We start from the raw sequence: 18900 nt of genomic DNA on the forward strand, positions 1-18900 counted from the left end.
TCACCCCTTCCTTTCCGAGTCTCCCAGTGACTGCACACAGCTAGCTCCGGTCTCAGTAATGGAGACAATGGCACTGGTCCCAGACAGGCCAAAAGACCCACATTCTTTGGGCAGCTTGTAGTCAAAGTATTCCCAGAGTTTTGCTGTATTCAGTATGATCTCCAAACAAGAGGAAAGCGTCTATATTATACCAGGTAGGGACACCCCTGGTCCCTTCCGTTCCTGTTAAACTGTTACTTGGCTGCAGTTCCTTACTTCATGCTCAGCACAGCTCAAGGCTTCATTTTGCAGCTCTTGAAGTTTGTCCAACTGTTCGTCACCCACAATCTCCTCCCCTTCTGTCAAGCAGCCACCTATCATGCCTTTCTTATTGAGAAAAACTGTACTTTTCCTTCTGGTTTCCTATCTTTTACTATCCTTACACAGTAATGACTTACACGCAGGAAAATGATTCAAAACCACACTGTTTCTGAAGCCAGACAGTCCAAACTTTTGAGTTAACTGGAAGGAAAACCAGACCTTATATTCAACACACCTGGGAGGAATAACCCCAATCTATTTCTTGGTGCATCAGAACCAACTGCAGCCTGTCCCCACCACACTGAAGTGACCTGGATGATGGATAGCAGTATAACTCGTGAGCAGTGTCAGTCTAATGGGTGCCCAGGACAGTGAAACAGTTTGTCCTGCAAGAGTATTTTGAGGGTAGCCTTCTTAATCTGTACCAGCAGAAATGCTGACATGGATTAATAACTATTTTTCTTTCTCTTGAGATCAGGTATACTACAGAATGCAAAGGAAGGTGAGCTAGCTTCCTCCTAAATCACTGAAAGTTTTTTCAAATGTTTTATAAAGCTGTGCAAGCATACAGGAGTCACTGTGCACTCAGCATTAACTTACAGGTACTTCAGGATTTTTAACTCTGATGCTGTAAACAGTTCTGTGAGCTTCAGTACCTTGCTCAAGATGAGCGGAAGGGAACCTGAGTTTGATTTCTCACCCAAAATGATGCCAGCTCTAAATGAGTGGAGCTGGGAGGAGCTAAAGCTGTTTGGCACACAGGTACACACATGTTCTGTGCAAAGGCAGGAGAGCTCAGTCCTCTGACTGGAGCTGCTGGGCATTGCTGGAGCATGGCACCTTCCCTCCCTGAAGCAGGTGTCCACGCAAAGCTGCCTAGCCAGCAGCCGGCTGAATGATGCCTGGTGCCTCTCTCCCCTCCTGGCTGCCCGAGTGCTGCTCCAGCCTGGGATGGCAACGGATGGGAGAAACTGCTTTCAAACTGTTTAATAACAGTGATGGTAACCTTTGACCTTAGTGAATAGCAGCACTTTTGACCTTTCATTTGTTAAATAATGCAACCACTTACTTCCTGATCCTTATCAGTGTTTAGTAATTGGGGTCAAGACAAAGCAAAGCAGAGTACAGTTACCCACCAGACTTCACTGAACCAGGAAGAATTTCCTTAAGCTATAGATTTCCTTTTTGATAATCTTCAATCAGGACTGGCAAAAACTAGACACTGGGTGGCTTAGAAGATCCATAACAGGCTAAAGAGCCTCTCAGCTGTTAGCAGCTGGTTTGAATCCAGCTGTGGTTGACAGTGGCAGAAAATCACTTAAGATCTCAGGTTGACTCTGACTGGTTTGCAGTTCTGTTTACTAGCCAGATAGCCATAGCATATTAACATGTGATTCTAGAGACATCAGTGATTAAATGAGCTCACAAAGCCTGAAAATGCCAATTCCCGTAGAGAAAATCAGACTATGGCACAGTGGTAGGTGACAGCATGGACAAAAAGTTTGCAGTCACTCCTACATGTTCTGCCTGATTCGTGTCTAGGAGAGGTGGTTAATCTTCAGGAATCTGAGTCACTTTTTGTGTGGCGTACATAAAACTAATGGGTCAGATTGTGTGCTGCACAGCTCATTAAAGATTTCACGTGACAGATCAGCAGGTGACGATTGTTACAGGCAGCAGTTCCAGGATCACTGTTTTCCTTAGAAATGAACAGGAAACATATGAAAAAGAAACCCAAGAATTTATGATGTGACAATGGATTTAAATGTAAGTGCATACACATATATTTATTTATATAATGCACACATATAAAAGCTTCAACTTCCTGAAGATGTCAAACAAATTCTGTTTGTTTAAACAGCCACACAATCTCATTATTTATTGCATTTTGTATTAAGTCAGATTGCAGGGGCAGGGACTGTTTCATGGCTGTCTGTATGGGATTCAGCAAAATGAGCTCCCAAAGAGTGACAATCACAAAGAGTGAAAGCACAGAGTGCTGCTGTTTATAAACAAGCCACTTGATTATAGAAGTACACGAGCTAGGTAAGAACTGTAAAAAAAGACACCGCAAGTAGTGAGATTCAGAGGTTTGGATTTTTTAATTTTTTTTTTTTTTTGCTGCCGTTCATGTAACAAATGAGGAAGGTGGAGCCCTTTGTGGTATCCTTTCTGGTGTAATTGTATGCCCTCCTGCTTTTGGACGTACATTTGGATTTGGGCCTCTTGAAATGGAGGCCATTGACCTAGGCAGGGCAGCCACCCCTAACCGCATCCCGAGCGGGCTGCTGCCCCTCAGGGCCGGGGCTGGCTCCCCACAGGCCCGGCACAGCCTGCCCTGCCTGCCCAGGAAGCCCGCAGTGCCCCAGGCCTGCGCACGGCCTCCGGGCCGCGGCCACCCCGCTCCCCTCAGCCCCGCACCGCGTGGGAACGGCTGCCGCCTCACGCCAGGCACTGAGGTACACCGGCCCCGCGTGGTTCCCGGCCCGCCCGGGCCCTCAGCCCCGGCACACCGGCCGCCTGCGCCCGCCGGCGCCACCGGGAAGGTGGGACCCGCCATTGCTGCGCATAGTTTATGTCAGCGGTTAGCACTTATAGCTGCAGTGAGTTCTCTAGATATAGGGTGTAACCAAATGGGCACAGAGGGTTGGTCTCAACTCAGTGCCCATTGCTCAGCTAGGACTGCACTTAGCATGGCGTGCAATGCACATCATTGATGACTGATGCCACCCATTTCCGGCAAGTCTTTGGTCTTCTGTGGAGTCCACTGAAGAAAGATTGTGATTTTTTCCTATGTTGTGGGCATTAGAGAAATGATATGATACTCTATGGTGTGACGAACGTTAGCCTAGCTCACTCTATTAATGGTCGTCAATGGCTGTTTGCAGGTCTTTCTTTGATGGAGGCAAAAAAGTTAAGTTCCTATTTCCATTTCACTGAGCCTGTTAACCTGAAGAATAAAACCCTGCTGGAAAAGGCTGACCTCGACCCATCCACTGACTTTCTAGACTCTCTGGAGCATGATATCCCACAAGGTAAAGGTAGAAGAATCAACAGATGCAATGAAAGGGAAGGCAGTCTTGAGTAGTCTGGGAAATGCTGAGGTTACAGGATCAGCAAGGCATGTAGCCTCTCTAATTGCACTCTATCACATGCAGATAGGAGCTCTGACATTAAAGAAAGATCAATCCACCCCCCTTTAACAAGCATTCAGGTTGCCTGAAGTACTGGTTGCTTGTGAGAATGTAGGGGGAAAAAAAAGAACAGGAGGTAGACACAGGCTTTCTGCTGACTTTATCTGCACGGCTCTGCCAATGTCCCTCACTCCAGGTTGCAAGGTACTCAAACTCTGGGTCTTGAATTACCCTCTTTCAATTCTGCCAGTTCATGTTGGTCCTGACCCAGCGCAGACAGTGCTCTTTCTATTTCCTGACATGTTGTTCATAGCTCTGGCCAATCCCCTCATTTTGACCCGAAGCTTTTCTTGTCTTTCTTGGCTAGATCCACTCTTGAACAGTTATTGTCAGAGCAGAAGTAGGAATTCCCAAATCTATTGACTCTAGAATTGTGACCGAAGCCAAAATCATCTCTGCCCTCAATAAATACACAAAAAATTGACCGGGTTGAGTAACATGTGAGTGATGCTCCCAGCGTGCATTAGGATTCTCCCTTAAAAGACCTAAAGAACAGGACTGAGAGATTAAGGGCTGATTTTAACCTGTCTAAAAGTAACAACTCTTTTGGAATAGTTTTCTTGATTAATTGGAAACTGAACATCTGTGGTGGCTGTCAAGGGTGTAACTGTCATCAAATGTATGGGGTGTCATAATAGGAGAGCAGAGGTGTCTTACAGAATGGAAAATTGGAGGCAGAGAGAACATTTTATATGACAGCTGAGGGGTGGGAAGAAAGGAAGTTAAACCAGACTGAATAAAGGAAACAACGGTAAAAGCAGAGAGTTTAGTGCAAGATTGAGGAACCTGGAGTTTTGTAACAAAACTGTCTGCCACCCTCATCTTTATCAGTGATATCTGTGGTGATTGCAGGTTCCAGATTCTGTCCGTGTGTCTGTCTATTGGGTTATTTGTGCACTTCAAGAGTTCAGACTATGTTGCTGCTCCTCCCCTAATCATACTGTGAGTCTGTCTGGTTTTTCTTGGTGTCTCAGCTCCCAGAGACAAGTGACTGTGTAAATTAGATTTTACTTTAAAAATACATTTTTGTAAATGATTGTAGAGAAAAGTGGGAGAATGCAAACCCTGTCTCAAAAGCAAATTCAATTGGCTTATCCCCTCTAAAGTCGCCAGCTCTCTGAGCCAAACTCATGAATTTGAGTGGCCTGACTCATGATTTTTGAACATGGAGGGGTTGTGATACTGATCTTCTGTCACCACAGTATCAGATCATGTAATGCTTCTTTCTGATCCAAGTGGCCAGCTGGCCATAATGTTGCATGCTGGGATCTGTAGGTTTTGCTGGCCATATGTCTGCATTAAAGATAAGCTTGTTTGCTCTAGTCTAAGCAGACAATCTGCTCAACTTTATGCACAATTAGATATAGCCTTTCAGCTGCTGGCAGATTGCCAGTGTGGTCCTTTCTGTTGCGTGGAGTTTGGCACCCTGGGTGGTAGCATGTCAGGATCTAGAGTTGTGGCAGTTTTACATGTGCTTGTAGGTAATGGAATGGTGAAAAAATAGCAGAAATTCCTAGCATGCCTACAGCATTTTCACTTGATGACCTAATGTTGCATAGGTATGAAATAATGGTCACCTGTCAAGCATTGACATGATGGGAAAAGTGAAAATGGAGGGGGAAGGATGATTTTACTGTCACCATAGTATCAGATCAGGCTATGCTACATTCTGCAAGGACAAATGAAAGGGGATGGGAGAAAGCCTAAGGTACTAGCATAGACTGGAAAGCTTGGGAGGAAGTAAAACAGGGGATGCAGAATTCAGGTCTTTGGTGCTTTCAAAGTACAGTTCAGAAAAGCAATAAATTGACTCTGAGTTTTGTTACAGATTGCTGACTCAGATCACTTTGATATGGAGATAAGGGACACCAACAGGTTAAAAAACTGATGCAGTTAAAAACTGATGCGGGAGGGGAGGTATGTTGGAGGCAAAGGAAAAGAAAAATGTGGATAGGAAAAGATATGAGTGGAAACAGGATTTATAAAAGAAGACTTTATTCACAAGTCATGACTCCCAGTCAATAAAGAGCTGCTTCTGGCTGAAAGCCTACCACAGTTCACTGGTGGAATGAGGGTAGGAATTAGAATTTAAAAAGCAATATAAAAGAAATACAGAAAGTTGGGAACAATTAATGATTGATATAATTTGGAATTTATATTGAGTAGAAAATGACAAGGAAGCCAGGATAACCTGCAGTAGTCCCTGACAACTATAAGGAGGACTTTTTCAACTATATTGATAGGAGAAGAAAGCATAGTAATGGTACTGGAAACTGTCACTAAATGGTGAAGGTAAAAAGGCTGATAAGAAATGTGGAAGAGCAGAAATGCTCAATTTTTTTTTCTGGTTTGTTTTGGGGAAGAATAAGGACTCACATGAAATGAAGACAATAAAATACTCTTTCAGACAGTTTTCAGACTGTTTGCTATGGGAGGGTAGTTAGACAACCTTTACTGTGTGTCAAAAAATGAAAATGGCTGAGCCAGGTAAGTTACTGCTGAAATCATTATCTCAGGAGACTTGTGGCATACTTACGATGTTAACCTTTAATAAATCCCAGCATTGCAGAAATATTCTCCTAAACTTATCTTAATTAGTAGTTGTGATTTAGAAATCACTGAATGGGCATATTTCTGGAGAGGGTCAGAAGGGGAGTCAGCTGGGACTAGTGCCAGTACTGATATTCTTCAACTTATTTATAAATGATCTAGGAGTAAAGAATTGGTGGAGAGGCAAATAATGACAAGGGCAGGACAGCTACAGAGATCTGGTAAACTGGGCTTGCTTAAAGAAAGTACATTTTGATGTAGCTACTTGCAAAGTCACAGACCTAAGAGCAGGGACTGGAAGCCAGACTGTGAGTTGTATTCTGGAAGCTGTGGCTCTGAAAGGAAATCCAGGCACAACCCACTGAACATCAGCTCCCAGTCTGATCCTGAAACTTAAAAGGCTAATTTGATCTGTAGATTTATAAACAAGGGTGTAGCAAATAGGAACAGGGAGGTGATTTTTTTTCTGCGCATGCTGTTAGTGGAATCAGGACTGGATTACTGCACATGGCAAAACTGGAGAGTTACAGAAAAGAGCCACAAAAGGATTCAAGGGCTGGTGAGAGACATAAACAGTTCAATCTGTTTATCTTGCAGGAAAGAACATGAGAATGACTGTATTACACTGTGTAAATACTCCATGGAGTTTAAGTATTGATTATTGAAGATCTATTTAGTATAGCAGAGACAGGCGTAACAGGAATCAGCAGCTGAATATTATAGCCAGAAAAATGAAAATGAGAAACTAGGTACAAATTTTAACAGTAAAATTACTACCGGCTAACAAGGATAATGGAGGAATTCGTGTCTCTTGGTATCTTAGCATCATTCCGGATGTCTTCCTGGGAATTGTGTTTTAGCCAAAGGCAAATCTAAGTTGCTAGTCCCAGACATGAGTAACTGAGTTAAGTTTAATGTAGGAGTACAGAACAGGTGATTTCCTGATATGCCTGGCTGTAAACTTGATGACAGCCATAGAGGGTGATTTTTAGTTTGGGCTTCTTCATTGTCAGTGACATTAACGCAAAGGTGGCAATGTGCTCCTGAGACAGCGACTCTAAGCACAGGACTCTCAGTACAGCTGGCTTTACACTCTGAACTATGACACACGAAGGCTCAAAAGAGGACTGAGGAGATTCCTGACTTATTGCCATGCATTGTGTAGGGTAGACTGGGGAGCTGAGACCTCTCAGATGTAATTGCTCTGGCTCTGTTATGCTGGGATTTCGTAGCGTCATTCTAAACGGGTATACAGTGGCAGGGTGGATCATAGTGGGTCTTGTCTAGTTGCTGTTTCATGATTCAGCCAGAGAAGTGCCTAGAGAGAAGATCGTTTACCATTTTGACTGCGGAAGAAGTGACAGCCACTCAGTCTGTAGCTCCGTTTCTTCACCTGAAAGTGCAGTGATTTTGAGGCATTCCTTACACAGCATTGCAGACAATGGGATTTGTGGCTGTTTCCTTGGCTGAATACTTTGGGCACTAGCCTTTCTGCAAACTTGCTGAACAGTAGCCTGGGTTAGAACACTCATAACCTCCTGTTCTCTGAGCTTCATTGGCATGCTTTTTACCGGTTTAGCAACAGCTGGTGCTTAATGGGCCCTTGAAGATAGAGAGGCTGCATTTCTAAGTGGGAGATAATTTCCTTTGGCCACTCTCAAGGCCCATTTTGGTAGCTCCATCTTGGTTGCCCCAAAAGTCCAGGTGCTGGAAGTAAGGCGGCCAGGAGGCACGAACCTGCTTTATCTCCATGCATTAACACAGCTAATTAACTCCCTTTCGACCCACCCTCCAGGCGATTAATCCTCTATCAGCCTAGTCTCCAGCCACTTGAAGAGTCTGTGTCTGCAGAGGTATTTACAACCCCCAGCTAGCTAGCAGAGAGCAAGCCTGACCGTTATCAGGGCTCTAAGGCAAATGGCTATCTCCCCAGTGGCCTTGCAAAATCCAGCAGTGCTATGCTGTGCTGGCCACCTACTTTCACCCAGCCTCCCTTCTCCGCTAACATTTCACAGATGTGACCTGAGCCCTCCCCTTTCATTGCTTAACAATAAGCAGCACCTCCCCAGCTCTGTGAAAACTGAGAGCAAAAGCACTTTACTTCTTAGCCTGCCAAGAGCCACACGGGGACAAGGCTTTTCAAGCTGTCTGGCTGAAATTCAAACTAAAAGACCCATAATGAATGAGAGGGTAGTGCTTCATATTAGCAAGGATAAAAAGAGGTAGCCAAAACAGAACAAAACTCCTAGTGTGGCTCACAGCTATCCTCATTCCTGGTTAGGAGAGGTGATCTGTAGGTCTGGTAAATGTGTGAAACTGAGCTACAGCATCCCATGGAGTTACCTGACATTTATAGAAGTGTTTTTGACAAACTTCATAACACAGTAGTACAGAAGGAGTAAAACAGATTAGCGTGCATCAGAACAGTCGGCTTTTGGATGTAAAAATCGAACCAGTTAGCTCAGTGGGCTATTACTTAAAGCATTGGTACCTGAAGTTCTCTGTTAAAACTGAAGTCATCCATCCCTAGAAATAGTTCCAGGCTGGCCGTAGCTGCTGCTTTCCAGCAGGGCGCACTGTGGTCCAGGCGTTGTCAGTGCTGAGCACAGAAAAGGAGACTATAGAACAGCAAAACGAGAAAGAAAAGCACCGAGAGCAGCATCAAATTGAGGAGAAGGTATGGCCTGAGTTTCCAGGCTGTGTGTGGTATATTGACCTTCTGAACTGTAGGTATGGAGAAGCTACTCTGTCCCTTCCAAGCTTAGGCAATTTCTGGAATGGTCCTGGGGCTTTTCAATAGCTTTCTTCGCACCCTTAGTGATTACAGGCATGCAATGGATGTACACAAATATGTAAGCATGTCTCCTACATCCTTCAAAAGTAGAGACACTCTTCATGTTTTTGGACTGAGGAGCCTTTAAAGGCTGTTAAGGCTACGCCTGCAGCGACCCAAGAGCATTGCCTGGGAGCAATACAAGATGCTGTCCCTCTTACAAGCTGGGGTGCTGCCAGCTCAGGAGTTCAAGATCAGACTGGAACCTCTCCTGCTATGTTGCCACGTGAGGACTCCAGAGCCAGCTGGTATTATAGCTTTTGACTGGCTGTCTGTGGTCTGCTTTGATTTCTGGAAAGGAGTCTGTTTTCCTTGGGCTCTGTGTCCATGGGTAATAAAGCCGTGCATTCACTGCTTTTGGGTCCTAGGTCTGTATCACCGCAGGGGTCTTGCTTAGTCAGAGACCTTGGATGAGTTTATACTGGAGCAGGGCTGCCCATCAACCGAGAGCTGTGGTGGAATCCTTCACTCTCCTGACTGCTGCAGTGAAAGGAGGAGGACAGAAGCAGAGTCTTCCGTAGCAACTTTCCAGGGATTGTATTTGAGTTTTTTCCTTCTCAGTAAAAGAAATCATGGCCCACCCTGTCTCCATTTCAGCTCCTGGTTCATTGGACGTGAAAAGGAGATGAACTTCTTGCTGAACTGATGGGAAATGCGGGTGAAGCCTCTTAGAACCAGAAGTTGTAGTTTTATCACCACATCAGTCAGCCTTGGCCTAGCCCTTTCTCTAGGGAATGATGAAAAATTACTTGCAGGGGAAAGCCCAGGGCAGTCTGTATGTCACTGAAGTCACAACAAGTTGAGCTTTTGCTAGGAGTGATCTATTTCTGAGTGGCAGCTCCTGCCTGTGCAGCAGCTGGCATTGGTGCCAGCCCTGTTTATAGCTTTGCTTTGCTGTTTGCTGCCCCTTTGGCCATAGAACATTTGCAGGGAGGAAGTAATGGGCGTTGTCTTGCTTTACTGTATGCAAATGTCATATAGATTGAAATTCTGCATGCTGAATGGGTGCGTGGCTGTGTGTAGAGGGAAAAGGATGAGACAGTTCATCTATGGGTATATTTGTATGGCAGTTGTGCTGTGCAGGTTGTGCTGTGCAGAGACAGCTAAGATATCCCAGGCATTAGAAGACGCTTAGCCATCTTTAGTGTTCAGAATTAGCTTGAATATCAACACAACTGCACTGTGCTGTGTGGATACGCTCAGTGTGACAGTCTTCTCAGAAACTGGTAAGCTCTTCAGGTAATTCGGGCCAGAATTTAGTATCTAGTTTAGTATGAGAATATCAACAGTTAATAATCCATGCCATCTGTTCCTCACCCTAAGCCCTTTTAACTAGTCCTGCTAATTTGATGATGAGGTAAGAAGTACAACTGGGGGACTGACAGGGCTTGTAGCCTTGCCCCTCCTGCAGGAGAGAGAATTGGATGTCCTCTAAGCATTCGATGGGTTTTGAATCCCAGCATCGACTGCTTTGTGTTCTCTCAGAATTCAGAGATCGATGTGAGGTTCTTTGCCCCTAATCCAGCCCCCGTTCATCATTATCACCTCCTCAAAGTGGCCAGTGCTTTGTTATCAGGAGAGGCAAAATCTTACAAGGTGGCCATAATCTCCTCTGAGAGTCAGACAGATACTCTCCGTGGGTAAGAAAGTGACAGTGACTGAAAGCTCTAGGGGGAAGCAGGCTAGAACAAAGCTGTCCATTGCATCCTTTCATCAAACTGTTAATCTTTCTTTCAAAGACATCACATTTGTTTGGTGACAAAAGCCCCAAAGAAGCTGAATTGAGCCTGAAATCCTGTAGCAAGATTTAGAGGAAGCGTCTTTCATTCAGAGCAGGGAGGGGCGAGAGTCCTTCTTTTTCTTCCTACCAACCAATGGGCTCACAGAAGCCCACGAAGGTGATGGATTAATGCAGGGGCTCCCCAGGTAGATGCTACGTGACTCCTGGCACGCTCCAAAAACGATTCCACAGCGACCAGCTGAACAAGAAATACGGAGTGTGACAAGATCCAGCATAAACTTGTGCTTTGGAAGGAGGGTGCTTTGCCTCTCTGAGAGATTTGTAAATTTACTACAGAAGACCCAAGATACAATGATCAGTATTACAGTTGTCAGAATCCAAATAGCACAGATTTTAACCAGTTTTTCTACTCCTAAGTTTTGATTGTATATTGTCTTGCTGTTTCCTCTAGTGCACAGCCCTGTTCCAAATCTTTGTTCTGGATGCTTTCTGTGCAAAGTCTGCATCTTTTTCTCAAGGACAACAACAAAAGTTAAAAGGATTCTAGCTCTATTCTAATTATCAGGTGGATTTAGGACTTAAGGGCAAACTAACTGGGCTATAAGGGAGGCTGTAATTTGATGTGTGTTACTTCTGTGCTAGCTTTTTCAGTCTTTCCCATCCTTTGCTGCTCATTTATGTCTGTGTATTGTCCCTTCTTTTGTGTTGGCATTGCTGGCTGTGCAGCCAGATTTCAGCTGGAAAAATAACTTTATTTTTGGCTAAACTATTTTTCAGCCAGATCGTTCCCTGACCTGGTTCACTGAGCAGTAAATAAACACTTTTGTGGTCTCTGTGATGGAAGAGTGATGAGGAGGGGAATAAGGGTTTGGGGGCAGAGCCTGCTTGACCGGATTAAGCAACACTGTTGTCAGATGTCTAAGTACGGCCTCATTTCAGCCAGTACTTGGAGGCTTCTGAATACTGTGCTCCTGGGACAACATTGCAATGCCTGGGTCTTCCTTGTCAGCAGGAAACAGGTACTTTGTGCGTAAATGGAAGGCCCAGGGCTGTCTTAATCATTTGTGCTGCAGAGGCATCCCCAGTGGGGGAGGATAATGGAGAGAAAAACCCTCTGAAGCGAGACCATTTTACTTTGAGGTTTGGGCATGGTTGTATTTGTGTGTCAAAGATGTGGCAGGCATTAGGACCACGCAAGAGCCACTTGGAAGCATCTGACTGTTTGTAAACTGTGCTTTCCTGGCTCTGGAGGCTTTTAAAAATAGTACCGAACCTGCAACCAGTCTGTGTTTTTGTTTAATTATTATGAAATAGTTATATGGGGAATTGGAAATATTGACAGCAGTGTTAACGTATGGGGTGCAAGTGGTGTGTCAAGCAAATGAAAGAGATTTAGTTTGTAGCCAGTAAGTGGCATGAAGGAGTCTGAGCCCCACATATAAGAGCGTTTGGATGTGTGTCCTTATGGCTGGTAGGCTGTGCCTCAAATGTCTGTGCAGCAAAATTTCCTTACAGCTGCTCTGCTTTGCAATTTGTCTTTGTTTCCTATCGACAGCAAATTAGAAGTAGGAAGCTCTTTGCAGTGCTAGATTTTCTGTTGGAGGGAAATGGAAGCTAAATCCCATGGGTGTAGTGTAGCTTTGTCAGAGCTAAGTGCCTGGGGTCACGCAGCCAAGCAGTGGCTGCTTTTGCAAAGGGAAGCGGTTATGTTACCCCTCTGTGGGTGTTAATATTTGTGCTATAACTCCATACTTCACCCTCACTCAGAACTGAACTGCAGCAAGGTAGGTTATAACCTGCTCATGTGGCAGCATATTGCGTTAATGGTAAGAGCAACCATGCTGACGCTGCTTTTCCCTTGAGACATTTTCTCCTTTGAAGAGGAATTGATAATGTCACTTTTATGACCCTCTGTGAGCTTTTGCGACATGGAGCCTCTCTATCAGCCTGTCTAGCTCTTAAAGCTGTTTCTTCTCAAGCTTGTACTGAAACGAGGCATTGCTGAATCACCTCCGAAGCAGCAATGTTATGAGAGGTCATACTGAAAGTGGACCAGTTCCCACAGGAAAGTTCTGCAAACAACCTTCTTAAAAGGCTTTTGTTTAAAAGCTAATGTCTCACGCACACTGTTGCCTCTGTGAGTTAGAAGATTCAGCCCATAGCTGAGACAGACATGGGGGATGAGACAGGGATTTCTATTGGCAACTGGAAAGGAAGAAGAAGCTGAGAAGTAGGCTGACTTTTGAAATTCAGCTCTGGTGTCCTGGCAGCTGTTGAAGTGCCATAAAAAAGGCAGTGGTTTAACACTGGGTGAGCATCAGAATCTTCAAAGCACTTTCCTGTTTGGGAAAGATGTAAGGAACTCCTCAGAATTCCTGTCTGCGTTTGGAGGGGTGGAGGCTGCAGCCTGCTCTAAAGAGGGAATAGGAAGCTCCAGATCTTCATCCAGCGGATACTTTTCCCATGCTCTTTCCTCCCACACAGCAGCTCCCTCCCTTCCCTTCTGGAGCAGCAACAGGCAATAGTTTCAACACAGACAGTGCTTGGCTTCCTTAGGTTTGCTGGGTGCAGCTTCAGAATTAATTTGCTCTTTTAAAAAAATGTATTTTGAAGAATGGAAATCTTACCAGAGCGGTGTTACTGTTAGAAATCTCTGGTGTGAGAGCAATGACCTCTGGTTCCCTGTACCTTAGCAAGCATGATGAGTGAAGTTAACTCTGCTGTCTGATTTAGGGATAACATAGGCTACAGCTCACACGTAGATGCAAGTAAAAATCAGTATTTAACTCTAGGAAAGCCAGCTTTTACTTGCTGTCTCTTAGTTCTATTTGTATTCCCTCCAATGCAAATAATAGTTCGTAAATTTTTTTTCCTGACAACTTTTATCTAGGAGTCTTGGTGTACCTTACAGACTGATGCTCTGAGTTTCTCAGCCTCCAGCAAGAGACATGTTGTCTGACACAGGGGCAATGAACAGTACGGGGACTGCCATGGGGTATTCTGAGCCAATATTAGAAAGGATTTGAACCCAGCATCCCACTCCTGCATTTTTATAGTAATAGAGACCTACAGCTACCTATGCAATGATTTTACTCCAAGAACCATTTGTAATAGCAGGGAGGTTTAAAAGAAAAGAAAAAGGATAAAAGAAAAAAAAAAGGATAAAAACAGCATTTCATTTTTGCAGTTCTCAGCTCTTTTTATATTTTATTATGAAATGCATTTCTAAGGCATTTTCTTGAAGGAGGAAAGAAGGCATATTCATTTTAAGCTATTATTTCGTGCTGTTCATTAGCTTCTGATTAAAGTCCTTTTAGAGTGGTTTATGACATCATTATTTCAAACTCCTACAAGAAAGGTGGGCCTGAAAAAGCATTTTTTATTAATATAGTGAGATTTGAGCTGTTATGGAAGAGAACACAATTGTCTTGAAGCTTTCAAGGAGAATAACTTGCTCCGTGTCTCATGAGTTCAAATAATTTTGTCTTCTGGACCATCTCCTCAAATGCTGCTAACGTGGTGAGGTATGGGAAAAAACAGACTGAGATAATGGGCTCTAAAAGGACCAAAATAAGTGGTTAGGTTTCACAACTTTAATGTGCTGCCTCCTTAGAAGGCAAACACCAGCACTGTGTATCAGTGCAGTTTCTGAATTGATTTTGTCTGTTGCAAAGGTCCAGCCTGGAAAAGTATACTGAATAGATCACCTTTGATTGCTGTGTTAGAAATATGTCCCCAGTGATGTGGTTAGTAAAAGGTAGAAGGTGGCATGGCTGCTGCTTTTTTGGCTCTGCAGAATAAAGAGCAGCTCTATGACTAATTCTTGCTGAAAACAGGATCTGAGTGAAAATGACATTACAGTTTCAGACAGTTTCATGTAATTTTTTTCCTGTCTTCAATGAGTGTTGTGTCAGTCCAGGTGGGATTGCCCTGAAGTAACCTGCTTGTTTTGTTTAGGTCCTTATTTCACAGGAAGACTTATGAAGCATCAGCAAAACTTTATTGTCCCTATTTGCATAGAATTAGATGCAGAATCAAGTATCAGAGAAGAGCTAGAAAGCTGTAACAATTTAATATTCCCCAAAGGTCTCACATTTATGAAATGACAAATCTGAGCCCTTTGGGAGTTTGCAGCTTGGACAGACAGTGGGGAAATGAAACAGCTGCACATCACAGCCTTTGGAGATCAAGCATAAAAGTGAATGGAGCTGTCTTCAATTACTTCTGTCCATTTCTGCCAGGTGTGAAGGTACATGGGATGTTCCTTTGATCAGCAGAGTTAACTGCTGATGAATACTCTGCAGAGATAGATAAGCCTGTGTGACACTATGGATCCACGTACTGTATTGCCCCAGAGCATAGATAAGGGGATTAAATCAAGTTGAACTGTATTTACTCTAGCTTTTCTCTGAATTTGTCCAGCAAAAAGGAGTCTGAATCCAGATATAGTTCATGAGAGCATTAATATACCTGTTTTCCTTCTCACCTTTCCCACTTGTCATGCTCCAGGCATTTCTTTTTGTTCTTTGTAAATAGTTTTGGGCAGAGGATTCATCTGTGTACATGAACACACACACACACACACACAAGCTATCACATGTACCCAGGCTGCTGGATGCTTCCAGTATGTTGGGAGACATTTAGCAAACCAGATAATCCCTAGAGGCTCTCACCACCCAGCAAGGCAAGGCACAGTCCTATTCGTGACAGACTTGCTTCTCAGAGGACTGGTCCTAAATCAAAGACAATGAGAGTTCCTCGTTCCATTAGCTTTTTGTCAGAGAAACTCTTTCAAAAGTTTACAGTCACCCCCCTGCAAACCAATGTGTAAAGCCGCAGCAAGAACCACCAGTACGTGATAAAGGGCTTGCAGATCATTTCTGCAAGCGCAAGCTGCAAGAACCCTGCACTGAAAGCAGAGTCGGTGTTCAAAGGAGAAATGGAAGAAGTTATTTGTCACATATTCAGACCTATTTGCTTGCCACTTGTTGCTCAACTCCCCTATGCATAGTCTAGCTACCGCCACGAGCAAATGGTGAAAATTTTTAGAGGCAAAGTTCAATAAACTGTTTGAAAGCTTGTCCTTTGACAGCAGATGGCTGTAGTGCTTCAGCCACTGGATGATCTGGCTCGTCATGAAACGTTCTTCACCTGGGTTTCCATGCTATCCAAGTAGTGAAGTTTCTTAAGAACATGCAGATTTTGTCAGAGACCCAGTCAGTTAGAATTTGTAATCCCAGTGGCTGAACCATTAATATGTGGTTTTACTCCAGCTATGACCAAGGTCCAGTTCAGTTTGTGTCCACATGAGTAGCACTGGAGAGACTGCATGGGAGACTGGGGTTGCCTTGTCTGTGAAACCACTGTGTGTGAAGACACTAGCTCATGCTTTAACTAGGACGTGTGCAAGGAATGTCACAGTGCAAGGAAGATGGCACACACCTGTACTGATCCTGCTCTGTATGAAGTAGCGCTTTGCTTTACCGAGATTCCAGCTGTTTCTCTTTAGTGGCAACATGGAGCTGAGTGAGTCAGAAGTAAGCTCTCCGGTATGGAAATCTCCCGAGTCCTTAAAAGAATGTGAATGTCTCTTTTGTACTTCTATCCTGCAGCCAGAGTCACTTTGTTAGAAAGTTCAGTGACTGCCATGGAAGGCAGGTGTTGCTGTCCATTTAGTTCCATGTTTGCACGTAACTGAAGAGGGTACTTTGAAAGGTAACAGATCAAAGACGACACGGTGCATATTATGATATAACCAACCTGTGGAACTTGCTACTGAAGGAGACAGGGGAAACAGTGGTGCCCAAGAAACTTTTGAAAAGTACAGAAATACAAAGAGAAGAGGGAGGTAACAGGTGAGCAGCAGAACTCACGACACCTGGTTTTACAGGGCTTTGAATTGCGGTGTTCCTTTCTGATTCTGCAGCCACCATATATATTGTTTCCTCTCAACCTCCCCCCCCCCACATCGAGCCCTCAACTACTGCAGTTTGCCATGAACTGCTTCAGAGACTACAGGTACCGCAAGTGAGTGTGCAAGAGCCCAAAGCTACAAGCACTGATTGCCCAGATAGCTGCTGCCGGGCGAGCCAAACAGCCTGTGCTTCCCCACAGCTGCTGGCAGATAAACAAATAGCTTCAGGAGCTGCAGGCGACCCTTGGGCCGTGTCCTGTGGAGACCTGTTGTAGGAACCTGTGGTGTTAAAACACTTCAACCCTTTGTCGGATGCCACTAAAATTGGCCAAGAGTCAGAAGTGAGTGGGAAGGGGAGGACTGGCAGCTGACAGCAATCACAGAAGCCCTTCCCCAGGCTAACCATGACATAAGTAAGCATGAGTCACAGCATAAATTGATGAGCCTAAAATTATCTACAAGAATGAATACCGTCTAACTGTTCCAACACATTATGGGCTTTCTGCTTACTCTGGAATTGGCAGATTTTGACTTTGGGTGCAGACAGCCTGACCGCTTGACTCCAGGCCCGTAGTAGTATGACAGCTCCAACTGCACTTTTTTATTTGGGCCTGCTGCTTTTGCTTTTAGATGAAGATTCAGCAGGAACCTTCTTCCTTACATTGTAGCCTCTAGGCGTTACTGATTTGGTGCTGAAGCTGGTATTTTCTTCTTTTGGCAGCTCCTTGCCCTCTGGCATTGAATCCAGGCTGATGCTCCAGCCCCCTCCCCTCCTGTGTTGTTCCCAGGCTGTTGTGTCAGATGCAAAACAAACACTCAGTGGCTCAGAGCTCCTTGCATCCAGGAGAAATTGCATTTTCACACTGGCTCTGAACCTCCTCCGCAGAGCCAAAGCAAAATCAATGCGGAAACTAATCCCTTTGCCCCTACCACGCACATCCTCTTCAATGATGGAGCCAGGAAAGACTGAAGAGAATTAACCTTTTCTGCAAAATTCTCTGAGCTAAGAAATACCCTGCTTTTCGTGCTCTCTTCCTCTTTCCCAGTTGCTGCATCAGGGAAACCAGTCTTCTCTGGAGCTGAAGTGTCTTCTTCCTCTTCTCACTACTAATGCTACAAGTTTATTTTAAAAATAAATTCCATACTATGCAGGATTGCTATAGCTAGTCTTGGCTCTCTATAGCTAGTAGCTAGACCAAGTAGGTGGCAGCTTGGTAGAGTAACTGCCGCCCGCTCAGAAGCATCCAAGAATAGCTCTAGCCTCTCCTAGGGATCAAGTATACAAGTCTGGAGCTCCAGGGGTCCCTTCCTGTGACGCATATGGCGTTACTATCATAGCCATGGAATATGCTACTCTGTGAAGCTAGACACAGACATCTGGAATTGAGGGCAGCCTGTAACGCTGAACTGACAAAAGATAAAAAGGTATCAAGGTTTCTGGTCTCCCTCACTTCCCTTTTCTCAGGTGTCACAAACTCCAGTGCAGCCTTGTGCACTGTTAACTGGTCAGGCAGAACGCACTGCAGCCCCCCTCTCAGCTTAGGGACAGCTTGCTCCAGGAATGCTGCCTCTTTCTCCCTTCCAGGGACTGCACTTGTGACATACTGACAAATGGCATTTTCTTGCACAGGCTCCTGGACTGTCCAGCTAGAGAAGGGAGGCACTGTGGTGGTGCTGCGGAGCCTGCTGCGGCTGGGACTGATGTTCTACCGTGTCCCAATGACCGAGCAGTACGGCTATGTCTGCTTCGGCACTGGCGAGAAGAACTTGGATCTGCCCTTCATGCTGTGACTCGCCTGTCTGGGATGAGGGCTCGAGAACATTTAGATTTTATACTTAGGAGACTTTTGTTTACTGCTTGTTCTAATAAATATGTGAAACCTCTGCACTTTGAGCAAGATTCTTTTGTGCCTGGATTCTGGCCCCCGTTCTTTTCTTAGGACTTTGCTGTGTGCGATCCTCTTTCAGCTCCAGGTTGAATTCCCTGTTATGTGTCACTGAAGATCCTTTAGATACTGACAGATGGCATTTTCTTCCACGATGGGTGAAGCCCCAGGTTAGAAATCAAACCTAGGCCATCTGGTTACACGTGCTTACACAACCATGACACTTCCTTGACACCATGCTTACACAAAAACTAATTTGGAGACAGCATGAATGAATGCCTACTATCACCCATGAACGACAAACAGAACAGGGCTGCACTCAGAGTAGAAAGCTCATGCATACTGTAAGGGATCTGTACTAAACCCTGAGCTCAAGAAAGGCATATTGAAGAAAGTATTTTGTTTTTCAAATGTTAGGTTTCATGAAAATTAGAGAGGGCTTTCCAGCTCATGGCACTAAACTGTAGAAAACATTAACTGTG

General features: G+C 44.5%; 1 protein-coding gene across 1 annotated transcript; it reads left to right on the top strand.

Moving 5' to 3' along the window:
• Positions 1–3187: 3187 nt before the first annotated feature.
• Positions 3188–18419, top strand: LOC130159722 (radial spoke head protein 9 homolog). The gene is made up of 2 exons (XM_056361618.1): positions 3188–3335; positions 18163–18419. The coding sequence occupies exons 1-2, from the start codon at positions 3200–3202 to the stop codon at positions 18321–18323; spliced, it is 297 nt and encodes a 98-aa protein (XP_056217593.1). The 5' UTR covers positions 3188–3199; the 3' UTR covers positions 18324–18419.
• Positions 18420–18900: the final 481 nt, after the last annotated feature.

Source organism: Falco biarmicus, chromosome 16 (assembly GCF_023638135.1).
Source record: "Falco biarmicus isolate bFalBia1 chromosome 16, bFalBia1.pri, whole genome shotgun sequence".
Classification (NCBI taxonomy): domain Eukaryota; kingdom Metazoa; phylum Chordata; class Aves; order Falconiformes; family Falconidae; genus Falco; species Falco biarmicus.